Source organism: Carettochelys insculpta, chromosome 14 (assembly GCF_033958435.1).
Source record: "Carettochelys insculpta isolate YL-2023 chromosome 14, ASM3395843v1, whole genome shotgun sequence".
NCBI lineage: Eukaryota > Metazoa > Chordata > Testudines > Carettochelyidae > Carettochelys > Carettochelys insculpta.
The window spans coordinates 616,057-641,385 of NC_134150.1; the positions used below are offsets into that span (position 1 = coordinate 616,057).

General features: G+C 46.7%; 1 protein-coding gene across 5 annotated transcripts; it reads right to left on the minus strand.

Annotated features, from left to right (window-relative positions):
* KATNB1 (katanin regulatory subunit B1) lies at window positions 1–25,329 on the minus strand. Of its 5 annotated transcripts, none has more exons than XM_075009005.1 (20): window positions 25,280–25,329; window positions 23,040–23,345; window positions 19,957–20,087; window positions 16,228–16,345; window positions 15,100–15,200; window positions 14,439–14,480; window positions 13,824–13,907; window positions 12,860–12,975; window positions 12,246–12,317; window positions 11,824–11,974; window positions 10,524–10,711; window positions 10,259–10,389; window positions 6,233–6,283; window positions 5,955–6,031; window positions 5,315–5,434; window positions 3,999–4,148; window positions 3,484–3,560; window positions 2,903–2,977; window positions 1,848–1,964; window positions 2–1,222 (listed from the first exon to the last, which is right to left on the minus strand). In XM_075009005.1, exons 2-20 carry the CDS (start codon window positions 23,077–23,079, stop codon window positions 1,090–1,092), a joined length of 1,974 nt encoding a protein of 657 aa, XP_074865106.1. In that variant the 5' UTR covers window positions 23,080–23,345; window positions 25,280–25,329; the 3' UTR covers window positions 2–1,089. The 5 variants fall into 5 exon arrangements, with proteins under 5 accessions (XP_074865109.1, XP_074865106.1, XP_074865107.1 ...); XM_075009006.1 differs by lacking the exon at window positions 25,280–25,329 and adding an exon at window positions 25,227–25,248; XM_075009004.1 differs by lacking the exon at window positions 25,280–25,329 and adding an exon at window positions 24,041–24,174.

Sequence of the window (25,329 nt, forward strand, 5' to 3'; positions counted from 1 at the left end):
AATCTTTTTAATAAAAGCAGTTGTAAGTTACTGTCCTGAACAGCAAGCTCCAGTGTGCCCTGGCAGGGAGGGAGCCCCCAGCACAGGAGCCTCCTGCCCTGCAGGAAAGAAAAATGGACAATGGTTTGACAGTCATTTACTGAAAAATCCAAATGCCCACATACCCCTCACCAGCCACCCACTCCCAGCTCAGTTCCCTCCCAAAGGCAAACACACAGGGCAAGTCCTGGCCAAGTCCCATCTACCAGCAGCTCATGTAGGCCCCACACCCACATGACCAGACTACATGGCCCAGAGCCACTAATTGGGACCCGAAGAATCCCCTCACTGGGAGGCTACAGACAGCCTCTGCTGGAAACAGACTTCAAGTGGGGACTCTGGGGGCAGTGGGGATACAGTCCCAGCTCAAATCCTCTGACAATTCACCAAGGAAGAGATGGGTCCCAGGTGCCAGCAGGAAAGCGCTGGCCATGTCCCTGCTCTAGGAATGGGCATTCTGCCCAGAGCCAGCTCTGGTGCCCTGCTGCACTAGCAATTCCCAAACAGAGCAGTTCCTGGAAGGGGATTCCATCTCTCCTTGCTGGGAAGGGAAAACAGAGCAGGCCTCCAGGTCCAGATGCAAGTGCTCCAGCTGGTCTGATCCACAGCCTCTCCAGTGCAGGCTCAGTCAGGTGACACGTGTGCAGCTGATGGGAGGGGGAGAAAGGAGAGTGACAGCAGGCTCTGAACACTCCCACCAGAGGGATGGTTGAGCAGAGAGAGAGCTGGGTAAAAGTTTGATGCAGACCTGAACTTAAGTTAGCTCCGCAGAAGAACTGGAGAAAGGTGTGGCCTCTGCTGCCCTGTCCTCATCTGCTCAGGCCCCTCCCCCACAGTCAGGTTTTCAATCCAGCCCCAAGGCACCAGAGGTGGAACAGGAAGGCAGCTCGCCAGCAGGGCGTCAGTTCCCTGCCGTGCTCTGGGGAACAGGGAAGGACCCCGTGAGACAGATGGAAGCTGGCTGGAGTGGGGAGGAGGGGGTGTATACGGCACAGAGAGGAGCTTGGCCACATGTGTATTTATGTATATTGAAGGAGCAGTAGGCCACTGTCACTCAAAGACAGCCATGAGGAGGTGAAGCTCACGGAAGGCACTGCCATGGCGGCCACTCAGTCCAGACTTGTTCTTTATGATATTGCTGATATTCTTCAGCTGCTTGTAGCACAGTCTGCACTTGTGGAGTCTGCGAAGGAAGAAGAAGGGCAGGGTGTGAATCCCTGGCAAGCACTCACTGGGGTTCCTGGGGACACATGAGGGGAGGGGAAAGAACAGCTACACCTCTGTGGCCGGAAGAGACTGGCGCATCAGTGGGCTTGGACTCTTATCTGTGCTACGTGCCAACAGCTCCTCCTCTGCTTGCTTTTCCCTCAAGCGTGAGCTGTGCAGGGTAAGAACATGCCACTTGCACAGAGCCACGTCTCAGCAGAACTGCACGTCAGACGAGGAAGGCTGAGAAGCCAATTCCAGGCCCAAGCCAGGACGGGCTGGAATACAGCCTGAAGGGACAGCTGCTGTCTTCTACAGATGCCCGGGAAGTAGTGGGACACTCCACATGCAGAGGGAAGAAAGTAGTGGCCCACATGCCTGAACCTGCCTCTCTGGCCTGGTCCTTCAGCAGGTGCCACCCACCCCCCATCCCCACTGCACAAACGGTGAAACGGGGAGGAGTACCCCACGTAGCTTTAAAGCAACCCGTCTAGCTCCAGGAACAAGACTGTTGGGGCTGCAAGTCCACCCAACCCATCTGCCCAAAGGAAAAATCAGCATGATCAGGAGGAGGAGCAGGAGCACCAGCTGAGGCTCCTTACCTCTCCTCTCTGGTGATATCCACCCCAACAGATGGTGGTGCTGCAAGAATGTCGGTGATCAGCGGCAGGAATCTCTGGAGAATCAGTTTCAAGGAGTTGCAGCCGGTCTGTACATAACTGACAAGACACAGGTGGTCAGCTGTCACCTGATTTCCAGTGCCCCACACTGACGCTGCCTGCCTGAACATGGCCTAGAGCTCACCTAGAAACCTGAGGTTGGTGTCCTCAAGCAAACCTCCCTAGCCTGGACGAAAGACACTCCAGGAAAGGAAGGATAAAAAGAGAGAAGGAGAAAGACAAGCAATGGGGAGGCCTGGACAGCTGACAAGTGATGGAGCCAGGCAGGTGCACACACTCAGAGACTGACATTTGACCTCTGCTCTGCAACCTTCAGTTCCAGCACAAGAGACTCAGTTTCCAGAATCCCTGTTTTCATGGCCCCCTCCTTGAGGGGCACCCTGCATTTGTTTGCTGTGCATCTGTAGGGTTTGCAGGACCTTCCAAATGCCTCATAACTTCAGGTCCCTGGTTCAGGTCCATGGTAGCCAGAGCACCTGGCTCTTGACTCCACTCCTACCTACCCAAGCACTCCTGTTCTACGAATAAACATCTCAACCAGCGTTCAACCATGTTCAACTCCAGTTCATTCCTTTGGTTATCCTGTGTCCCAACCGTGGCTCTACATTCCATGTGGAGTATTCCAAAAATGTTTGGCACCTTCAATGTTTGAAGGCCAGCTATTCTGCCTCAGCCTTGTTCCTGGATCTGCCATAGCTACTGTCATTCAAAATATGCACAAGCAAGCTGTCTTCTGCTCTCAATGTTCTGCTTGTACTGGGTAACCCCAATCAAAGTTTCTTGGTTTTCCTGGGCTCCTCCAGACAATTGGTCACTGCAGCCCCTCTTCCAGATGCTGTGTCCATGCAATACTGTACCCAGAATGGTTTTCTAGCATTTGCATTATTGATCAGCTATACAATACCCAGTGAAACCTCTTAAGAATGCTACTCTCCACACGCTTCTCCTCCAAAGAGGTAACCTCCTGAACATCTCACCTTTCATATTTGCTTTGAAGGAGCTTCTCTATCTGAGGCAGGACTATAGTGCACAGATCCAGTTTCCAGAGAGACCTGGAAAGAAAAGAACACACTCCAAGGGAACTAGAGACAAGCTGGAGGAGGAAGAGGGCATGCATTCAGATTCTACAAAATAATGCATTCAGACACAACAACTCAGCCATGTCCCCAGCGTGCTTTGCTGAGTTCACTCACTCCGCCCTGTTGCATCTTGCCAAAGTGGCGTAATAGCAGTTTTGGTCATTTCTAGTTGATTTACTACAGAATTTGCTGAAGTTTTTCTACAGGACAGTCATTTTCCTGACAAGACATTGATGAGTAACAATGAAGGCAGGACAAGAATGAGTGTCAAAGACCTGATTACCAGTGTTGCAGGCTTAAAGATGTGACTAAAACACATCTGGTCTTGCACCAGTGGGGTACAGACCTGCCATAGGGCCAGTGTAGGAGATGAAAGACTGGCCGTGTGCATCTAGCAATATCGGATAAAGGAACTACCAAGAGTAAAAGAGATCTACTGGCCACATCATTACACAGATGCAATAGCTACAAGTACTCACGCCTTCTGGTTGACAATGTTCAGAAGGTCCACTACAACAGAGAGATCATTGATAGCCACAGCAGAGTCCACAGATGTCTGAGGCAAGGGGAGAGGAGACAGAGAAAAGTTATAACAACAGACCCACGTGATCACTATGAGAACGACTTGCTAAATCCCAGGCACAGGGACATAGTCACAGAGTAGAAAAGCACATGCTGCCACTAGCCATCCTTACAATTTTAGCAGCATGCCTATCAAGTCACACACTGGTCCCTGCACAGGAAATGTGGATGCTCACAGCTACACTAGCTCCCATCTCAGCCACACTAGAGTTCATCCCCCATTTCTCTTGAATCACATAAAAAGAACTCCAAGGTGCAATGGTAGAAACCAACACTTGGATATCAGATCTTCCTCTAATTGGAGGTTCAAAACCAGGTCTCCACAACCTGAAAAGGTCTGTTCAACTGCTACCTTCGCCCCACAGAGTAAATCTGACCTGTCCCCAAACTCCAGTAGATCCTATTTCCTTGCCTTGATGTCACCAGTACTCCATATCGCTCGCACAGTGTCCAGGTTCTTGTGGCGGCTGGTGAGCACCACACACATTGTCTCATGGCCCTTACGGATCTGAGACATGGCTTCCTCATCCACTATCTCGCACTGGCTTTGTTTTTTCACAGCCTGTAGGTACAGACACAGAAAACTTTGACCAACTGGTGACAGAACAGCCAGATGCTTTGGCTTGAGATGGGGATGTGGGTAAAGAGCAGCTTTCCTAGGTCTAATCCCACTTCCCCGGCAGTAGGAATATGGGCTATGCATGAATGAACCTCAGCGTGAGTGAGAAAAGCACCTACCCAAGCCAAGCATCAAACTCCCTTTCATCTGACCACATTCTGTTATCAGAAGAGCGCCTTGGCTTGCTCTGAAATAAGAAGGGAAGGACTTTCCCCTTGGGAAATTCTAGAAGTGACCCCAGACTTGGGAGACAAAGGTGCAAGTGAAATAAGTAAGAGACAAACTGATTAGTGCCACATTGCCTTTGAAAAACTTTGACGGATGTTAGGAAGCCTGTGTGCCGGGCCACTGCCTATCATGCTGACTGGTATGATCTCGCTCTTTGCGCTCCCAAGTCTCGGTGTCCGCCCGTTGTCACCTGCCTCCCACTTGAACTTTAAGCCCTTTGGGGCAGGGATTGTCCTTCTGTTCTTTGTTTGTACAGCTCCTAGTACCATGTGGTCCTGGGTCAGGACTTGGGGAGGGAGGGGGCCCATGACTGACAAGGAGTGAGCAGAGGCCCCGTGAGACCTGCGGTGTCCCTCAAAGGCCTCACTCAGTGATCTGAAACACAGACTCACAGATATCAGAGAGGCAGCCATGTTTGTCTGTGTCTTGGAGAACAACAAGAAGTCCTGTGGCACCTTATAGACTAACAGATGCGTTGGAGCAGAAGCTTTTGTGGACCAAGACCTGCTTTGCATCTGATGAAGGGGGTCTTTGACAACGAAAGCTTATGCTCCAAAATACATTAGTCTATAAGGTGCCACAGGACTTCTTGTTGTTCTCACAGAATCACCCACAGAGCAATAATTATTTTCCGAAGAGACTTCATCCTTTGAAGAGCCCTACTGCAGAGGTGACCCAGCTCCCAAGTCAGTCTCAAGGGGTCTGTCTACTCTGTGTTCTCTTGGTAGCAGCCTGAGCCCAGGCTGAACACAAGCCAATCCTGCAGGATGTATGATCAGAGCAGGCACTAATACTGACTCCTAACTGAGCACAACCCATCCAGGCCGAGGGCACTGCTAGCTCTTGCTCCCAACCCCCTGTATAAGCAGCTAGTTACTTACTGGCAGAAAGTCTGAGGCCTTCAGCCCAATGGGAACATTCCTGGCTGCAGGAATCACTGCTGGCTCAGCTCTGGTCACAGGGGTTGAGGAGGCTATTGGCGGTCTCTGAACTGGGTCAGGCTGCAGGAGAAAGCGAAACACAAGTTACAGCAGCAATGCACTGCTCCAGGTCTCACTCCCTCTTCCCTCAGCTGCCTCTTTCTGGAGCAGTCACCAGTTTGTTGGCATGACAAGAGAGAAAGTGTTGCCCAGGTGTCTTGCAAGGTTTATTTGATGATTGCAAACAGTGTGGAGATACTCCATTGATAGGCACTAGGAAAACACACCCCATGGGGCTCCATCAATCTTCAGATAAAATTGAGCCCTGGTTTAAGGTCCCTTAAGACTGTGAAGCGTGAGGAAAAACAAAACTAGAAATGTGGAAACAAAATTAAAGTAGCAGAGTGAAAAATCTGCTTGTAAATGGACCAAAACTGGAGAGTTGGCCTCCAGCCCTACACCTGACCCTACTCAGATCAGCGTGTCCCCTGAATGGTCTCCACTGATGTGCATTGATTAGCAACCCTCCAGAATCCTTGGAGCTCAGACTTAATTAGGAATGAGGCTGTCGAAAAACACCAGCGGCTCAGATGGTACGTACATTTTCTTGGTTTGGCAGTGGGGTCTGAATGTCCACAGCTTGGCTGGGTTTTACTGCTTCCTGTACAGTAACAGGCTCTGAAGCGAGAGAAGGGGAAGAGGGAAAGTCACACTCTCTCCCTTTCAGTGAAAGTTTTCCGAAAAGGGTCTGCATAACTCAAGCGTCAGAGTACAAGGCATCAGTTTCTCCAGACAAGAAGCTTCCTGTGGAATCAGCCACCTGTCCCGAGATGCCCTTCCCTGCCTCATCCAGCATTCAGGTAGACAATCTCAACTCACCATCCTCAGGAGGGGCTGGGAAGGGCTCACTCTTCCGTGGTGGAGTTCGAGCTACAAAAAAAAAAAAGGGAAGGCCACAGATTAGCAAAAGTGGCCTTGGGACTGGTGTAACTCACAACAACGAAGCAGGTTAGGACAGTCACTGACACTGGAGACAGAGTAATCTCCTCTGGAGCTTAAATGCCATTATTATTGGGTTTCAGATGAAGGTTTATAGCCACCATGTCTCGGAGTACCAAAATGGATCAATAAATTCTCATAATTCAAAAGGAGTGAAGTGCAGAGTAAGATAGCAAGCTGACATATCAATTAGATTAGTGAAGTAGAAAGATGTGAACAGGTAAGGTATTATTAATGACGCCAATAAGAAAGTTAATAAAACTACTGCTAATAGATTTAAAAACATCTTATATAATGTTTAACCTGTTACTGGCCTTCTAAATTTTCATAGCTGGGCTTTGGAGTAGATACTTAACCTATCCATCTAAAATGGGAGATCTATGGGTTGTGTGTGGTACAGTATCTATTGCCCTAATTCTAAATGATAAGAGATACCACACAAGCAAGCAATCATGTCTTGATCTGAGCAGAAACGCATCCCACGTAGGCTTCTGGGACACACCTCTATACTGAAAATGAGGGGAACTGCAATTTGCTTCCCTCTAAGAGGGATAGATCCAGCCTTGTAGCAAGTTGTTAATGTAGCCCTGGGTTCAGAGTCCATATTAGCAGTAGGCATCCTTCAGTCTGCACAGACTATGGATCGCACCCTTTAAAGTTTCAATTTAAGACTTCATTTACAGCGTCTATTGTGACTAAAAAGACCCACACGAGAGTGACAGTCCTTGCTGCATCTCTTGCAGATGTAGTGGGTGTCTGGCAAGTCCTTATTGTGCTTTGTGTGCTCGCTTCTCCTCTGCTAGCTGTCTGATCTTCAACTCGCCCTTCTGAAGGCCCTTGTGTAACCCCTGCCTCCATCTGCTGCGGTCGTCTGCTAGTTCTTCCCAGTTGTCCAGCTCGATGTCTACCTCTCTGAGGTCTCTCTTGCAGACATCTTTGTAACGCAACTGGGGGCGTCCGGGGGGTCTTTTGCCAGAGGCTAGCTCACCATACAGGATGTCTTTTGGAATCCTTCCATCGTTCATCCTGTGGACGTGGCCAAGCCAGCGGAGCCAACGCTGCCTGAGGAGGGTGTGCATGGTTGGGATTCCAGCTTGCTCGAGGACGGCGGTGTTGGTAACTCTGTCCTTCCATGACATTCCAAGGATGCGCCTGAGGCAGCACAAGTGGAAGACGTTCAGCCTCTTTTCCTGGCGGGCATACAGGGTCCAAGTCTCGCTGCCATAAAGGAGGGTGCTGAGGATGCAGGCTCTGTAGACTTGCATTTTGGTGTGAGTGTACAGCTTGTTGTTATTCCACACTCTCTTGCTGAGTCTGGACAGAGTTGTGACCACTCTTCCGATCCTCCTGTTTAGCTCAGTGTCCAACGACAGGGTGTCAGTGATGGTGGACCCGAGGTAAACGAACTCGTGGACAACCTCTAACGTATAGTTGTCAATGCTGATTGATGGGGATTCAGCAAACATCTTGACCAAGTACATTTGTCTTCTTTAGGCTGATGGTAAGCCCAAAGTCCTTGCACGCTTTGGAGAACCGATCCAGCAGTTTTTGAAGCTGGTCTTCTGTGTGAGACACTACAGCAGCATCGTCTGCAAACAGCATGTCTCTGATGAGGACTTCTCGCACCTTAGTCTTAGCTCTCAGCCTTGCAAGGTTAAACAGTTTCCCATCAGATCTTGTGTGCAGCAAGATGCCCTCTGTTGAAGATCCAAAGGCATGCTTCAGGAGGAGTGCGAAGAAGATCCCGAACAATGTCGGAGCAAGCACGCATCCTTGTTTGACACTGCTCCTGATTCTGAAAGCATCCGATAATGCGCCGTCATATTGGATGGTTCCTCTCATGTTTTCGTGGAACGACTGGATCATCTTGAGTAATCGTGGAGGACAGCCTATCTTGTGGAGCAGTTTGAACAGACCATCCCTGCTGACCAAGTCAAAAGCCTTGGTCAAGTAGATGAAGGCTATGTAGAGTGGCTTTCTCTGCTCCCTGCACTTCTCCTGCAGCTGCCTTAGAGAGAAGACCGTGTCAACGGTAGACCTCTCTGCACGGAATCCGCACTGCGATTCGGGGTACACCCTCTCAGCAATCTTCTGGAGTCTGCCAAGGATGACGCGAGCGAACAGTTTACCAGTGACGCTTAGGAGGGAGATTCCACAGTAGTTGTTGCAGTCCCTTCTGTCTCCTTTGTTCTTATACAACGTTACAATGTTAGAGTCACGCATATCCTGTGGAACCTCACCCTCTTTCCAGCACAGGCACAGCAGCTCATGCAGGGGTTCCAGGAGTGTGTCTGCGGCACATTTGATTACCTCTGGTGGTGTACCATCCTGACCAGGGGCCTTTCCTGCTGCAATGCTGTCGATGGCTGTCTTCAGTTCATCCACAGTCGGTTCTTGATCCAGTTCGTCCATTACCGGTAGGAACTCGACGGCATCGAGGGCTGCGTCAACCACAACATTCTCGCGTGAGTACAGCTCGGAGTAGTGCTCGACCCAGCGCTCCATCTGTTTAGCTTTGTCAGCGATGACTTCACCAGATTTGGATTTCAGAGGTGCCATCTTGTTCTGGGTGGGTCCTAATGCCTTCTTCATACCCTCGTACATTCCTCTGAGATTACCAAAGTCGGCACAGGTCTGGATGCTGCTGCATAACTGGAGCCAGTGGTTGTTGGCACAGCGCCTGGCTGTCTGCTGCGCTGTCATCAATGAGGAACTGAAAAGGCTCCGAGTTGATATCGCTGCACTGCAAGAGACGCGACTTGCAGATTCGGGATCTCTAAAGGAAAAGGACTACACCTTTTTCTGGCAGAGTAAAGCCCAAGAAGAACCCAGAGAGCATGGTGTTGGCTTCGCTGTCAGAAACACCCTTCTACAAATGGTTGATTTAGTCATGGGCGGATCAGAAACACTTCTTCAGATCACGCTTCAAACATGCGCCGGTCCTGTCCACCTGATCAGCGCTTATGCCCCAACCCTGTACGCCCCACCAGAAGTAAAAGACAAGTTCTATGACGTGCTTAGTGCTGCTGTAGCGCAAATACCTGCTCGTGAACAACTGTACATCTTGGATGACTTCAATGCAAGAGTTGGAGCTGATTGGGCCTCATGGCCTTCCTGCTTAGGACACTTCGGTGTGGGAAAAATGAATGAAAATGGACAGCGTCTCGAACTGTGCACGTACCACAATCTGTGCATCACAAACACATTCTTCCAAACGAAGCCACAGCACAGAGTGTTGTGGAGACACCCACGCTCGAAGCACTGGCATCAACTAGATGTGGTCATCACTAGGCGTAACAACCTCAAAAACGTCCTTCTGACACGCAGCTATCATAGTGCTGACTGCGATACAGATCGCTCGCTAATTTGCTCCAAGCTCAAGCTGAGACCCAAGAAGCTGTACCGCTGTAAACCTGCTGGAAGGCCCAGCACTGACGCCAGAAAGACGGAAAACTTGGAGAAAGCTGAAAAGTTCAGAGAGACCCTCCAGGAAAATCTGCGCAGCGGCCATGGGGGCGTCGATGCGACATCCAAATGGCAACATCTGAGGGATACAGTTTACAACACGGCCTTGTCGGTGTTTGGAAGAAGAGCCAGAAACACGAACGACTGGTTCAAAGCTAACTCTGATGAGATGAGATTCCAGTCATTGAAAAGAAGCGTGCTGCACTCCTGGAGTACAAACGCTCACCGAGCCAGAGTACCCAGCAAGCACTTAGAGAGGCCAGAAGAACAGTACAGCAGAGTCCATATTAAAGCATTTTAAACACAGGTTTTCTGAACTCCAAATAGCCATAGGCCTTACCAATTAGCCAAAGATCACCCCTTCTGCTACAGCTGGTTAATTCTGAAGTGCCCAAACCATGACCTCACTACCACCTGGAGACAACAGAGTCTGGTACTAACTGATAGAATTCTTGGGCTGAAAGATCTCCTTGTAATCTTCTGGATTCTGGATCTCAGCTTTTGATTCTCTTTCATCCCGATCATCTTCACTGCTTGGACTTCGCCTCTCGCTCTCTGAGTTGTGCTTCACTCTGCCAATGAGAGAGACCCCATCAGGAGCAGACTGGCAGGGTATGTTAGACAGAAAAGAGCACCAAGCTCTCTGCTCATGCCAATAAAGCCTTTGGAACTGGGAAGCACCCAAGCCCATAGGGTTCTTCCTTACCTTTGGGGCTTGCTACAGGTAGTTGATGGCCTGTCATAGATGCGTCGAAGGGAGGATCCTGGGGGTGTGGGCTGAGCCAGAGGCCTCTCATCCTTGATTAGCCCAGGAAGAACAGAACCAGACTTTGCAACTCTGTTGAGGTCCACAACAAATGAGGAGACTGTACTCTGTGAGAAGGAAACCCCTATCTGCCAAGAGGGAAAGTAAAGCAACTTGTTAGGAGTCTGGTGTAATGCAGGCCCCTCTAAGCTGAGGTCCCCTGGCCTGGCCTTAGGGTTTATTCTCTTTCAATCTATGGCATAACACTGCAGAGAAGCCATTCAAAACAAGGTATCCCCAAATAATGACCAGAAGGGACTTAGCAAATGGGAACGTTTTCAAGAGATAGAAGAATCAACCAGGGGAAGTCATCAAAAATTGTCGCAAGGCAACAATTTCACTTCAGATCTCATTTAAAGCAAACAGGCAAAGTGCACCATGTGTATATGCCACACAGCTGCACAGCTTGGCAGAGGGGCTTGTGAATAGGAGTGCAGCTCAGGAAACCTAGGTCCTAACCATGGCTGTGTGAGTACTTCATAAGGAGACCTGGAGCTTGTTGTGTCACCTCTCTATATCCTTATTCCCATGACACCTGGGGGTGGGGGAGGCAAAAGGCCGCTCCTCCTAAGTGTTTTCTTCATGATGATGGTCTGCACCCTGCCATGCTCTTGGCACTGGGGCTCAAACCTAGCTAACACTGTCCTTTGAGTTGCATGCTTAGTGTCACAGTATCCTCACTGGAGGCTGCACAAGGGACCAGAGACCCAACTCCCACACATTTTTTCCTCAGAAAGGCAGAGAAATGGAGTGGGGTAAGAGGTGCAGCATGTGGAACTACACGAGCAATGACCGGAGGAGAAAATGATGGTGCCCCAAACTTATCTGTCATTTTGAGATCTGCTGAGGAACACTGTATAAGCATTTGGACATTAGGAAAAAGTTCCTAACTATCAGGGTGGTCAAACTGTGGAAAATAAATTGCCAAGGGAGGTTGTGGAATCTCCATTGTTGGAGATATTTAAGAACAGGTTAGATAGATTTCTATCAGGGATGGTTTAGACAGTACTTGGTCCTGCCATTGGGGCAGGGGGCTGGACTCAATGGCCTCTCGAGGTCTCTTCCAGTCGTAGTGTTCTATGATTCTATGATTAAGACCATGACCTGTCTGGCTAGAAGGCTGAGGCCCAGTAAGCAACCCAAGGAATTTTCATTTGTTATTTCTCAGACTCTACTCTCCATCTGAAGAAGGGGAGCTCACCAGCTGATTGTTGCAGATAGATAAGTCAGCCACCTTTCCCCAGGTCACCAGGACCATATCGAAACAGCACTCAGGCTCCCAGCCATACACACGCAGTGAATCCTGGTAGCCACTATACAAGCAGCAGCCATCTGGGTTGAAAAGAACACACCTGGAAAAGGAAAGAGACCAAGATTTAGCCAAGACTTTACTGACAGAGTCTTTGAAGGCCACTGGGGCTGAACATCCAACTTCACTGGACTTCATGACGAGGCTTAACAGTGAACACACCAGACAAGAGCCATTAAAGTCCCAGAGCTACAACTTCAGTGGCACAAACTTTCCCTAGCTAAGTGTTCCTTGAGTACCAGCGTGTCCCTTTAACTGGACCACACCGTCACACCAGGGCAATATGGACATGCAGTGAGACAAACATAAGGTACCTGACAGGAGTGGCCTCCTCTTCAATGCAGCTCACCACTTGAAACTTCTCCAAGTCCCAGAATCTGACTGTCCTATAAGCAAAATACAATGAAAGGAAGAACAACTGTACATCTCCTTGGAAGTCTGGACTATTCTAGCAGGCCACAGACCCAGATCATTGTGTGACCTTAGTATGTGACAGTAATATGTACACCAGTTTGTTGCTATGTGCTAATGATGAACCCAAGAGCAGGTAACTCTAGAGCAGAGCTTGGATACCACCACTGATGCAAAGGGACAGGCTTACTGGCTGCACAGGTATCGAGCAATGACGCAAACCCATAGGTGACTCAGTGAAGAAAGGCTGTGCGCTGCGGCTGCATTAGTATGAGACTCAGAAGTCTAACCTGATGATTTCTAGTATGACAGTAGTTGCTCTTATATTTTGGGAGAACACAGAAGGAACTGCATGGTATCATATCAGCACCAGATCACAGGAGCAATCTGTCCAGCTGCAGCTGTCACTCTCCTCTGGAAGTGGGATTGCCACATCCCACTGCATGCAGAGCAATGCTCCCAGAAGGATATGGGAGCTGATGCATAAAATTCCTGCTCTCTCTTTCTGTGCACGTACCTGTCAGAGCTGCCGGAGGCCAAGAGGTATTCGTTGGGATGAAATTCAACAACGTTTACTGGGCCCGTATGTCCTGTAAACTCGAACATTAACTTCCCAGCAGTCAGATCCCACAGCTGGAAGAAGGAAAGACTCCAGAGAGGATTTAGCTACCCTGGATCATTCCCCACTGGAAATCTGCTAGCCCCCAAGCCTGCTTCTGGTTGTGAAAGACATGACCAGGTCTACTAGGGGTTTCAAGCAGACAGAGGGTTTTCATTTGGAGATTTCTCAAATAACTTCTATGATAGCTGGAGACTGGCAAGAAAATACAGAGACTCAGGGGGTTTGGGTTTGTGGGAGGGGTGGTCAGTAATTAAAATAAGGAGTTTTTAAACGATGGTGTGTTGCATGGTATTCTTACTACAGGGATCAACTTTTCACTACATCTGTCTTATATATAAATTGTGGGTGCAATGATTGACAAGCCCATTTGAGCTGAGATTGTAAATGAAGCCAGCACATTGCCCAGAACCTTCCATACCAGATCAGAAGAAACTGATGAGTGGCTGCTAGATCAGATACTTTTCTCACTTCTCTTTTCTGGCATTCAGTGAGCTGCATCCCTGACAGCGCTTTGAAGAAAGCCCATGGTTAACCATCCAACTGACAACTGAGCATTCACTGTCAGCATCAGGTAGAACTCACCTACCAGTCAACGTACTCTGAATTGTTAGAAGCAGGACACTGCCTGGTCTGTTGGACAGTAAGAAATTACACTGAACTCAGCCACACCTCATTTCTGCTTGTTTTGCCCTGCTAGAGACTTATGTGCAAAAGCAAGGGACTCACATCACTGCACGATGAGAGGCAGGAGAGGTGGGGTAAGAACTGGCAATGCCAAGTAAAAACACATCCCCCCTCACCTTCCACATGTCCTGGGGGGCAGCAGCTCTTGCCACAATCTGGACAATAAATACCATACCTTTACTGTGTGATCTTCAGCAGCGGATGCTACCCACTTCCCATCAGGGCTAAATCGAAGACATCTAACTGGTTGTGTGTGACCCTAAAAAAACAAGCATATGCTGCTTACAGTGGCTTTGCATCTTCTTTGTGCCCTTAAGGAAATCCTAGTTCCCTCTTTCCATATTATATATTTTGCTTGTAACAAAATAATATCCAGTAAAGCTGATTACAGTATCCAAGACTGCACAGTACAGCGGCAAAGCAAGACAATGACTTCAACAGTCTCCAACACGAGGTCAATATATCAGTGTACTATGAATCAGACTGCATTGCCCACAGCACACTCACTCATGGGATGCTCTTCAAACACTACTGACACCAGAGAACACATATTAAGTTTACTCCTTTGCTGATTATTTCTTGCAGCCTTTCTATTGAATCAGGCTTGCACAAGTGGTCAGGCCATTTATCATCATTGCACGCACTCCACAGGTCACATCAGATCAATTTGCATGCTAAGGGATCGATAAATTAATTCTAGGAGATCCTCTCACAGGAAGGGTGGGGTGAGAGAGAGAGAGAGAGTGAATCTCCTTCACCTATCCCCCAGAGGGCAAGAAAGCACTCTTACCTTGTAAGTGTAGACACAGCCTTTTCTTCTTACATCCCAGAGCTACAGGAAAGAGAAACAAAAAATGTGCTTAGAACTAGTTAAGAAGGACCCTGAAAGTCACAACAGAATAACAGTTCTCCCTCCTACAGAGTTCATAAACACCATAGTATGGTTACAGCAGTTAAAAGGGCTGCTAAAACACAAACCCATGTAAGGTATATTTCTTTACACCCTCCAGCCAGGTAGGAATTGCATGGAATCAAGTTACAGCTTTAAGCTGCGCAGTGAGAGAAACTGCTGGCAAGACATTTCATCCCAGGAATCCTAAATTCTTAGGGCCAAATGCAGACCTAATGTGAGTAGGCACAGCCCCATTGATTTCAGCAGTATTGCACCCGCTGACACCAAGTTTCTTTGGCATCTAACGCCAAGAGACTTGAGAAATACGCCATAAATACTAAAAGAGAAATCAGATTCGTAATACTAAGACACATTTCAATTATAAGACTAAAAGCAGAAATTACACAAGCATCTATGAACACACCTCCTCGCAAACATGCAACTCATGCTTTACAAACCCCCACCAGGACAATCATTTTTGCTGCCAAAAGAGACTTGACACTCCAACACGCACATGCATACGGAATAAAGAGGGGACTTCCAGAATGATAGGCCTTACTTTAATATTAGTGTCCAGGGCCCCAGAAGTTACAAGGCTGCCAAATGGATGGAAATCCAGGCTGCAGATATTTGCTTTGTGACCCATTAATATACGAAGAACTGGAAAAGAATAAGTAGCACAGAGAGGGAGGAAAAAATCCATTAGTCAGTGCTAATTTTCCCCAGACAATGCATAAGTCTAGCCACGTTGCTTCCAACTGTTAAAAACAGACTCATATTTTATACTAGCCATCAATTGCACAGCTTAGTCCTGTATAAACTGGACAGCCTGTAAAAACCCCAGTCAGGATGGGAGAAATACAGGAGAGAGGAGGAATACAGATGTAGTTCCTCCGAATTGTGAGATGTACATCACTTTACGGAAATGCTTTTGAGTCTACTTCAGCAACACACAGAAACTGCACTAAATGGATCGGTCCAGAAGCCTTTGGGTTCAGATGTGCTGACTGAAATTCCTTGAGTTAGAGACCTTTCATAGTGGTCCTAAGGCCCCAAGCTGCGACTCAAATTAAAAAACTTCACTGTGTCATACAGTTAGCAAACACGAATGCAAGCGACAAGAAGATACCTAGAGGGGAAACAGGAAAAATATATTTCTTGGCTGAGATGTTCAAGTGACTCTCTTCTGGCTGTTATATTAACCTTTTATTTATAAAACGTGCCTTCAATTGACTGGACTCAAGAGCATAACTTACTCCATCAATGTTCTAATAACTTGTCCTGTTTCATCTACTGCAGATTACTGGCAGGTGACCTACAATGACTACTTGCACATGAATTTGTCAGAAATGCACAGGCCAAATCAAGCTCAACATGAGACTAGGTACGTCCATGCAACTATTGTGTGAACACTTACAACTTAACAAAATGTATATACATGCATAACACAGCTTCAGCAGATGTTTCCAAATCATTCTAACACCATCACTGGCTGCGAGGTGAAAAGAACACTCACTATCTCTTGACAGGGCCTATCCCGGTTTTTGACCTTCCTAATCAGGACCTCCCCAGGTTGGGGGATATGTGGCATAAGAATTTCCCAAAAGTTTGCACCACTTTGCTGTGCTTATTCATAAAGCACTGCTGCTGACTTAAATGGAAGATGCAAAGGAGAATGGAAACATACTTTTGGCAGCTTCCAGATCCCAAACTCGAATGGATCCTGACTGAGATCCTGAAACAATGAGTTCTTCATTTGTGTTGATCCTCACGCTCTCCACGGGTGTTGTATGGCCTGATAAGCTCTGCAAGGAACATCAAGAGAAGCAGTCAGCACAGTGGAGGTGCAACACTGAAAAGACCTATGCTAGCACATGGTATTACCCTTATCTGGGATGCGTGCTATTCTGCAGCAGGGACAGGATCTCCTAAGTGCACAGATAAGTTGGCTGATCCTCCCTCCTGTCTGCTTTCAGTGTGGTATAACATCCCACAATGCACTGGCTCCCTTGCCCCTCACAATTACTGCAGGTATTGCTCTATATGCATATCCTCTGAGCACTATATCTGTTGCTGAGGCACAAGGAGACAGTTGCCCACAAGTTTCCAGACCACACTGATAAAAACATAAGTCAAGAGGTAAACATACAAATTAGGTCAACGTATGTTTATGTTGTGAAAAATATACTGTACAGGCAACTACACTATGTTTGTCATTGTCAGAGGAATGTCATGCATTAGTTTCAAAACCACAGCTGTGCTTATAGTATAAGCAGGATTGGTTGTGAGAAGGTTTTCAAGTAAAGCAGTACATGCCACTAGTCAGTGTTAGCTACCACACCAGCAGTGCTTTGCCAACACCACCCCATTAGCGTGATGCACCATGCAACCACCACTCAAACATATGCAATGCCTTTCATCCTCAAGGGTCTGGAAGTGCTTATTAACTTGACTATATAAATATTATGCAATAGATAATTTAATTAACATGCCCATGTCCTGAAATATGTAACCTAAAACTACCGAGCAGCTCTAATAATCAAATTAATGTGTGTTGTTACAGATATTTTGGTACCATTAAGCAATCCTCATTATTCCATCCTCTCCTTCCTCTGTCCTTAGCATGGTTCCCTTGAATAATTCAATTTAGCTCTCTCTACCCTACACATTTATTAAGTCAATACCAGGCCGTGACAAATTCAAACTCACCTGGATCTTTTTTCAGTTTATGCTTGGAATTGCTCTTCTATAGCATTACAACTGTTAAAGGTCTGTGTGCAACAGAGAACTGACCCAAATCAGGGATTACAAGGCTTAAGTGACTTGCCTCCCCTCTTCTCAAAGACTTGAATATTGGGGATCCTAGCAAATCAAGTTCTAACAGTGAATTTCAGAGCAAACAAACAATGGCATCCCTTTGAGGAGATCTTTTATACTAGGGTCTGACTTCTCTCTTCCCTGGAAAACCCAGGCAAATCTTTAGAAACTTTGCTAGTAACACCACCACAGTTCAAAACGAGCTTGCAGCTCTCTCTGCCCTCAACTGATGGGATGGAGATACCCAGTCTTACCTGCCTTCTAACTAATCTTATGCCCTTCTGAGGAAGGATAGTGCTCTGGCTTCACGACATGGACCTCACCATGCAGATTCCCCAGATACGCTGCTAAATCCTCTAGAAAGGAAGTATAGCACTGCCCATAAGGGCCAGAGATTTCTTGCATCTGTTCAGTCCTCTTCCCATGTCCTGAGAAATTCCAGGTCACATGAAAGCCAGGGGGCGGGGGGCAGTGAAGGGGAGAGGAGAGGAAATAATATGAAAACTTTCTTCTTCCACTTTTCACTCTACTCAACTGTTTTCCTGCACCAAGTGTCTCTAGCCCACCACTCCAACATCCAAATCCAACATCAAAGCAGGATGCAGCACAGATGAATGCTCAGATGCCTTTGTAACTGGCATGTGCTTCACATGAATTCATATTTTTGCGGAAGCTTCATTCTTATTACAATCTGTTTTAAAGTGCTGTGCACAGCTTCTCCCTGCCTGGTGCTTGTTCAAGTCAGCACAATGTCCTGATGCAGTTTTATGCACAGGCAAATGCTGGTCAGCAGTGGATCTGATGCAACTGAGAGTGCATCCTGTCTTAGGATGTGTCCCAATTCCAGGGTGCACACCTCATCACTTGTAACACAAGCTCGTCATAAAACTAAGCCTTTAATAGTCTGCAAGCTGGAAAAAACTGCAGGCCCAATAAGTACCATCTGAGCAAATGCTAGGACAGATGTTAAAGGTAGTCAGATATGCTGGATTGTCCTTGTTTTGAGAGACAGTTCCCATTGGTTACCAACTAGGATTGTGTTCGTTTTTCACTGGAAACAAGGATCTAGTCACCCTGCACTCAGTAGCTAGTGATATTTCCCCCAACCGCACAGCCACAACTCAGCAGTTCTACAGAGAGAAGTGATGCCTGCTTTGTCGCTGACCAAAAGACACAAAACCAAGAGCACTGCTCTCTCCAAGCCCCCCACATGTTAATAAAACTTTCAAGAATTCAGTGAGAGACTTCTTGGATGAGCTCCAGCTTATCCTCAGTGGGAGAGTGAGGAAGGAACCAAAGTGAGTGTACCTTTCAGGGTTATGCTTGTGTTAGGCTGAAGAAAAGATGTGGTTTTAAAAAGAAAGAGCAGAAAAATCAACAGGAAGTAGAACAGAAAAGTGACAGACGGAATAGGTAACATCTTGGAGAACAGAGGGAACACCATAAAGAAGAAAAGGTAAGCAGAGAGGAAAAAGAAGAAATGCCTATAGTTGAGAGGGATAAAAAATTAAGAATTATACATTTAAGCAGGTGGCGAATAAGAAAGATCTATGAGGATACAGAAACACAGCATCTTACTGCCCTCTCCACATGGTCAATCAACTGTGAACTCCTCCTAAATATTGCTTCTGTTCTTATCACCTTAGTCAATGAATACCACTAATTATAATTACCTCTGTTCCCCATGCAGCTGGCAATCTCCCCAGTAAGAGTTGATGAATCAAGAAACCAGGGTCATGATTAATTTCTTCAGTATCTTTAAATTTTTCCATTTCTATTTTATTAAATGTCACTCATTTTATATCCTTGACATCTTTGAAGGCCACTGTCACACAGTTGGGCCTGAACAGGGAATGGGAAGAGAGCTACAGCTCATTTAGAGTCATTGAGATGAGGGAACAATGTCACTTTCATCTGCATCCTGGCCACCATTAGCCCACCAAAGTTAGCTTACTGTGTTTGTAGCATTCCAAACAAGATGAGAAAGACTGGTAAAACCTAGTTGAGGAATTCATAACTAGATATTACCACATATCCAATCAAATCAGACATTAGGCATAAACCAGTAAATGAGCACTTTAACTTGGCAGGACACTCAATTAATGACTTAATGGTCTGTGTATTACAATAATGAGATTTTAACACTAGATTACAAAGGGAGATATCTGAATTGAAATTTATTTTCAAGTTAGATATCTATCACCAGGGACTCAATGAACAATCATTTTATGCATTACTAGGACAAGTTCCCCACCTTTGATATTCACAGGGATGGCAACATCCCACTTAATTTGACACTTCCCAGAGGGGTTTTCTTCTCTCTTCCCCATTTCCTCTCCCTGCTCCTGCCTCCTTTTTAATGTTTATATTTAGCTGATTCCTCAACTTTCTCTCAGTTCTGCTCCATATCTGAAGAAGTGGAGTTTTCCCAGGAAAACTCACCACCTAACAAACAACATTGCTAGTCTTCAAGGTGCTACAGGACTGCTTGCTTTGTTTTTACACAGATATCACCAGACTCTCTGGCACTCAGAATGCAGACCAATTGCCTCCTCCCCCAACCTACCCACATGCAAATAAAAAAAGAGCCACCTCTTACCATGATGCAGTTGGGCTTGTTAACTGACCATAAATTGACCCGACAGTCATCTCCGCCAGTTGCCAGCAGCCGACCTGAACTTTTGCCCAGTACCAGTGAGGACACATTGCTGCTATGAGCTGTGATCTCTTCTGCACAAGATAAAGCAAACAGTCACAACAAATATTTCACTACCTCATTTCTCAGCTACAGTCACTTTCTTCCCCTAGAAATCTTCATTCCACAGAAAGACCTCCCAGTTTTGACTTGGCAAACTGCAATGACCTAGAGTTCAGATAAGAAACTACACTATTTACCTTGTTTGCAGAAGCCCCTGTTAGCCCTATCTGCTATGCTTTGTGACATGTGCCAATCAACCTTCACCAGCCCTCCCTAGTCTCAAGATGATTTACAGTAATTACATTATCTTATTAATAGTAACTCAGTAGCTAGCCTTTAAAACAAAATAATTTGCTTGGTTCCAGCATGCTCCTTATGGAAGCTAATTTATTATCTGTACCTGTATGAACTCTCCTGGCAAGATCAACAGTCTCAGAAGTTTGCATAATACAAAGCACCTTCCACTCATTTAAAGGAAGGCCCCCTAATATTGTTCTAGATGGAAGCAAAAGTTAAGACTGTCCTAGCTGAGCTACCTGAGATCAACTGGCAGGTCTGCAGTAACAGTATGCTACCTTACAGAGAAAAATCAGACTCAGCACTTGGGGTGGGTGGAGCTCCCTTCTACACTTGAGCTTTGGCAGAAACTTTGCCTATATTCTCAGCATATTATGTAGGCAAAGGTGAGCAATGCAGGCAATATGGGGCAGTGACAAAGATATCCCCATTGGAGGCATGGACACAAATATACTTTAGAGGGGTTGAATGAGGAAGAACTAAAAAGGTGGGGGCAAGGGGGGAATTACAGTAGCTTTTCATAAAAGCTAGGCGAGAAGATAGCCCAAACAAACCTAGTAGATTCTGGAGAATTCCCACTGTAAAGATCCAGAGCTGTTTGTTTTACATTAATGCACATTTTAAAATACAACCAGATTGTTAATTTTTTGCCAACTGTATTTACCAATTACTTGATACCAAAGCTAAAAGTTAAAGACAATTAGATTTGTATATGTAATGATTAAGAAACATTTGTAAAAATGCTAGCTAATAACCAATCCAGCCCTCATTCCGATAATTAGGTGTGAAGCGACTCACAACAAATGCCACTAATATTCAAGATGTCAGAGGGCAGGAATAATTACATGCTCTTTGATCTAAGGATCTCAAAGCACCTTACTGAAAGTGAAACAACATAACTTTCACATCAGCTAGAGAAATGTCTTTTATGTTACACTTTTAATTAGATTATTAATTAAATGAGAAAGGGACATTTGCTGAGCAGGTACTTGCAGTATAATGAAAGACCTATATTCTATATGACAATACTAAACCAGAGCATGTGTCAACATATGCAGCTCCAAGTCACATACAATACTGTTACACAAACCCTCCTTTGGTATGAAGGGACAAATGGTAACTATTTTAGATTGGATGGTGCAAGTTCTGAATTTGTTGGGAAACATGGATATTCACAATGCACCCTTTTAATCTTTTATTAATAATGTATTAGCTTTAACAGTAATTGTGGAAGCTCCCAAACCCAACTATAAGCATTCAATTACAATTTTTATGCCATCTTTAAAAAACTGGCAGCAAAGCTTTCACTCTCGGAAATACTGAGTTTCTTCCCTAAGCCCACAAGCCCTTCATGAGATGCTCTCTCATTAGCTACTTACGCATTGCTTCAGCAATCTTTGCATCCCTAATCATCCCAGCTACACCTTTTTCCTAGCACTTGAACAATTACTACTCCAAAAGGTCAAACTAAATGAAGTAGGACATGTTGATATTAAACATCAAAATTACAGGTACAGATGCTGAATGAAGTGGGATGGAGATTTAAAACTGATCAAGTGCTGTCTTTTCCAGTTATCCATAAACTTCAGAATTTGGGGCAGGTAGGGAGAGGGAAGGTGGAAGTAACAAAAATGTTTTGCTGCTTCAGAAAATATGACTAGAAGCACCCACTGATGCCTGGTATACAGTATGAGATGTTGCTAATCAGGCTTTGTTCATATACAGCAGCTAACTCTTATCAACACTGTTGTGCTAAAGATAGAATGACCCAGACTGGCTACCTTCTCAGGCCTCAAATAAATAGTCAGCCTGGAACACATATTTGCAATCAGCTACATCATACTTCTACTACTTACCCACTGAAACCTCACAACAAATTTTCAACATGGGTAAAGGAAGCATTTTCTGTGTTTCTCTCTTGGACATTTAGGAGCAGCTTTATGACTGTCTTTGGAGGCAAGATCAATTAAAAATAGAAGTTTGCTGCCTCTCAAGAATTTTTTATGCCAAACCGAGAGACATAATCAACAGAAGAGGACACGCAGATTTTATAATGATCTCGCCATCCTTCCTCCAGCAATCTGAGAATCTACTCTTCCTGTAGCTATGATAGAGATAGCAACAGAAGGCTATTCAAAAAGAATAATGACATTAAACGTGAGGAATAATGACATGACATGAGGAAGTGGGGAACAAGCCATGGCAGGCTTGGCTTTATAAGCGTTCCAATCTCTACCCCAGCTGTTCTTGTAATGCATTAAAGAATAAACAGGTTGTTACACACCTGAAATTCAGGGGAAAAAGAGATTTGACGACCCAAAATACCTCAGACCACAGGAATCTAAAGACTCCTGGAGACAGAAAGGAGGGGGCATTATCATCATCACTGCCAGTCCCAAAGGGATGTAGCTCCTGGATCGATCTCCAATTACGTCCTTAAGAAATCCTGGCTGGATGTTCAGAAGCCCTGTCTAACCATTCTAAAGTCTCTCTTTTGTCCTCAACCCCCCGGGCCTCAACCTGACTTTAAAAAGACTCTTTTTTTTGGTCATCTTAGAAAGGGAAAGCAGTTCCTTGGAAAAATTTCAGTCATACCACAAGACAGAACCAGAAGTCTCTCCCCTTTCCCCAATTTTCAAACCGAAAAATTTAACATAAGACAAGAGAACACTGTGAAAGACACTCACGCAGCTTCCAAGCTGTCTTGGTGGCAACAGAAGTCGCCATTTCCTTATTTGGTTGCTTTCTGATGGCCACCGTCAAAATGCCCCCTTTTCACCCAACAAAGATTCACTCTGCAGATTTGTGTGGGGCTCAACCCCCCAGGCCTCAGTTTCTGATGTTTATTCTGTTCAGTCACATTCAGACTAACAAAATTCCCTTCAAAAATTTTATTCTATTGTATCCAGAACAGTGGCCAGTATCCTCCCATCAACAGGCCAGATCTTGAGTTCTGACTTAGTCTTCTTGGTCCATATCAGTGAGATGTTTGCCTGGAAAATGAAAACAAAAAAAAGCTTTATGTTTATGGCAAGTTCTTGTGATGCCACAGAATCAAACATAACACACTTTCAGTGCACAGGTGTAATGCTCATCTTGTTTGGTTTGTACAATATCTAGCCCAATAGAGTTCTGGTCAATTACTGGAGCTCTTATGTGCTATGATAATAATAATAATAACAACAACAACAATAATAATAATAATTATAACAACAATAAATGAAGAAAGGCCATCAAAACCTGGTCTAGTGTATGCTAAAGATCCCACCTCCCAGCTTTCAAAAGCAAAAGCAAAACAAGGCTCAATTCAGTAAGATTACTCTATAGCTAAACAAGGTTAGTCACACACTAATTATTATTATTAAAATAATTAGAACAGTTCAATGACTAGGTCCTAAGGATGTTTACAAATAAGCATAACTAGCACAAGGAAGGAAGCCTACTAGGCAACCACTTAACAGGTTATCAAAAAATATCCCTAAACATACTGAGCCAAGTTCTACTCCACCTTTATTAGGAAGCCACTGCTGTTAAGCAAATGAATTTTAAACCTTTGAGTTATCCGTCAATTCACATACAGAAGCATAATGAAGGTGACAGCTTTTTCTTATTACTACTGACTGATAACCCCTATCACTTTGGGGACAGAGTAATATCCCACACTAGTATTTACCACCTGCCCACTCACATCCACTTCTCTCTGGTGACACATAAGGTAGCTGAGCATGTTTATAAGGCTCCCCTCACCACAGGGGTCCAGGGAGGACAGACGTGTTCATAAACTCTCTCCAATGGTGACAGCATATCTAGGCAAGTAGCTCCACTCTGCTTATTCTGCATAAATCCCTCAAACCCCTCACTGGGTGGAGCCACATTTACAGCTTCCCCTGAGGCTCCCAATGGCTCTGCACAGATCTCCTTGAATGAGCTTGAACACTCTGAGCACTAGGGGTTCCATAGCCTAACTCCCCTCCCCGCAATTTTATTATTCAATAAACCAGAATTGTGGTTCAATTTAAACCACAGCAGGTACCAAGTGGGGGAGAACAAGGGTCCACGTCCCACAGGGACCCCTACAAAAGAAGAGGTGAACGAGGGATTCTCCCACCTCCCCCACTGGGTCCCCGGCCGGGGAAAGGGTGAACGAGGGATTCTCCCACCTCCCCCACTGGGTCCCCGGCCGGGGAAGGGGTGAACGAGGGTTTCTCCCACCTCCCCCACTGGGTCCCCGGCCGGGGAAGGGGTGAACGAGGGTTTCTCCCACCTCCCCCACTGGGTCCCCGGCCGGGGAAGGGGTGAACGAGGGTTTCTCCCACCTCCCCCACTGGGTCCCCGGCCGGGGAAAGGGTGAACGAGGGATTCTCCCACCTCCCCCACTGGGTCCCCGGCCGGGGAAAGGGTGAACGAGGGATTCTCCCACCTCCCCCACTGGGTCCCCGGCCGGGGAAGGGGTGAACGAGGGTTTCTCCCACCTCCCCCACTGGGTCCCCGGCCAGGGGAGGGGGGAACGAGGGTTTCTCCCACCTCCCCCACTGGGTCCCCGGCCAGGGGAGGGGGGAACGAGGGATTCTCCCACCTCCCCCACTGGGTCCCCGGCCGGGGAAAGGGTGAACGAGGGTTTCTCCCACCTCCCCCACTGGGTCCCCGGCCGGGAAAGGGTGAACGAGGGATTCTCCCACCTCCCCCACTGGGTCCCCGGCCGGGGAAGGGGTGAACGAGGGTTTCTCCCACCTCCCCCACGGGGTCCCCGGCCGGGGAAGGGGTGAACGAGGGTTTCTCCCACCTCCCCCACTGGGTCCCCGGCCAGGGGAGAGCCCGGCGGCGAAAGGGGGAATGTGGTCCGGGGATGGGAACCGGGACCTCCCAGCTCATACCCCTTCAGCCCAAGCGCGAGGGACGGACCCGAAGCCGTTCCCGCCCCTCCTACCTGCAGCGGCGGCTCCCAGCCCGCTCCGCCTTCCAGGCCCGATAACCCAC

What these genes read in the sequence shown, in the direction of transcription:
- KATNB1 (XM_075009005.1), bottom strand. Translation starts at nt 23,079, where the DNA reads ATGGCGACTTCTGTTGCCACCAAGACAGCTTGGAAGCTGC. An exon ending in ACCTGTAGCAAGCCCCAAAG is followed by an intron (nt 10,390 to 10,523) that starts GTAAGGAAGAAC and finishes TCTCATTGGCAG; the next exon opens with AGTGAAGCACAACTCAGAGA. An exon ending in GGAGTACTGGTGACATCAAG is followed by an intron (nt 3,561 to 3,998) that starts GCAAGGAAATAG and finishes CCCTTGCCTCAG; the next exon opens with ACATCTGTGGACTCTGCTGT.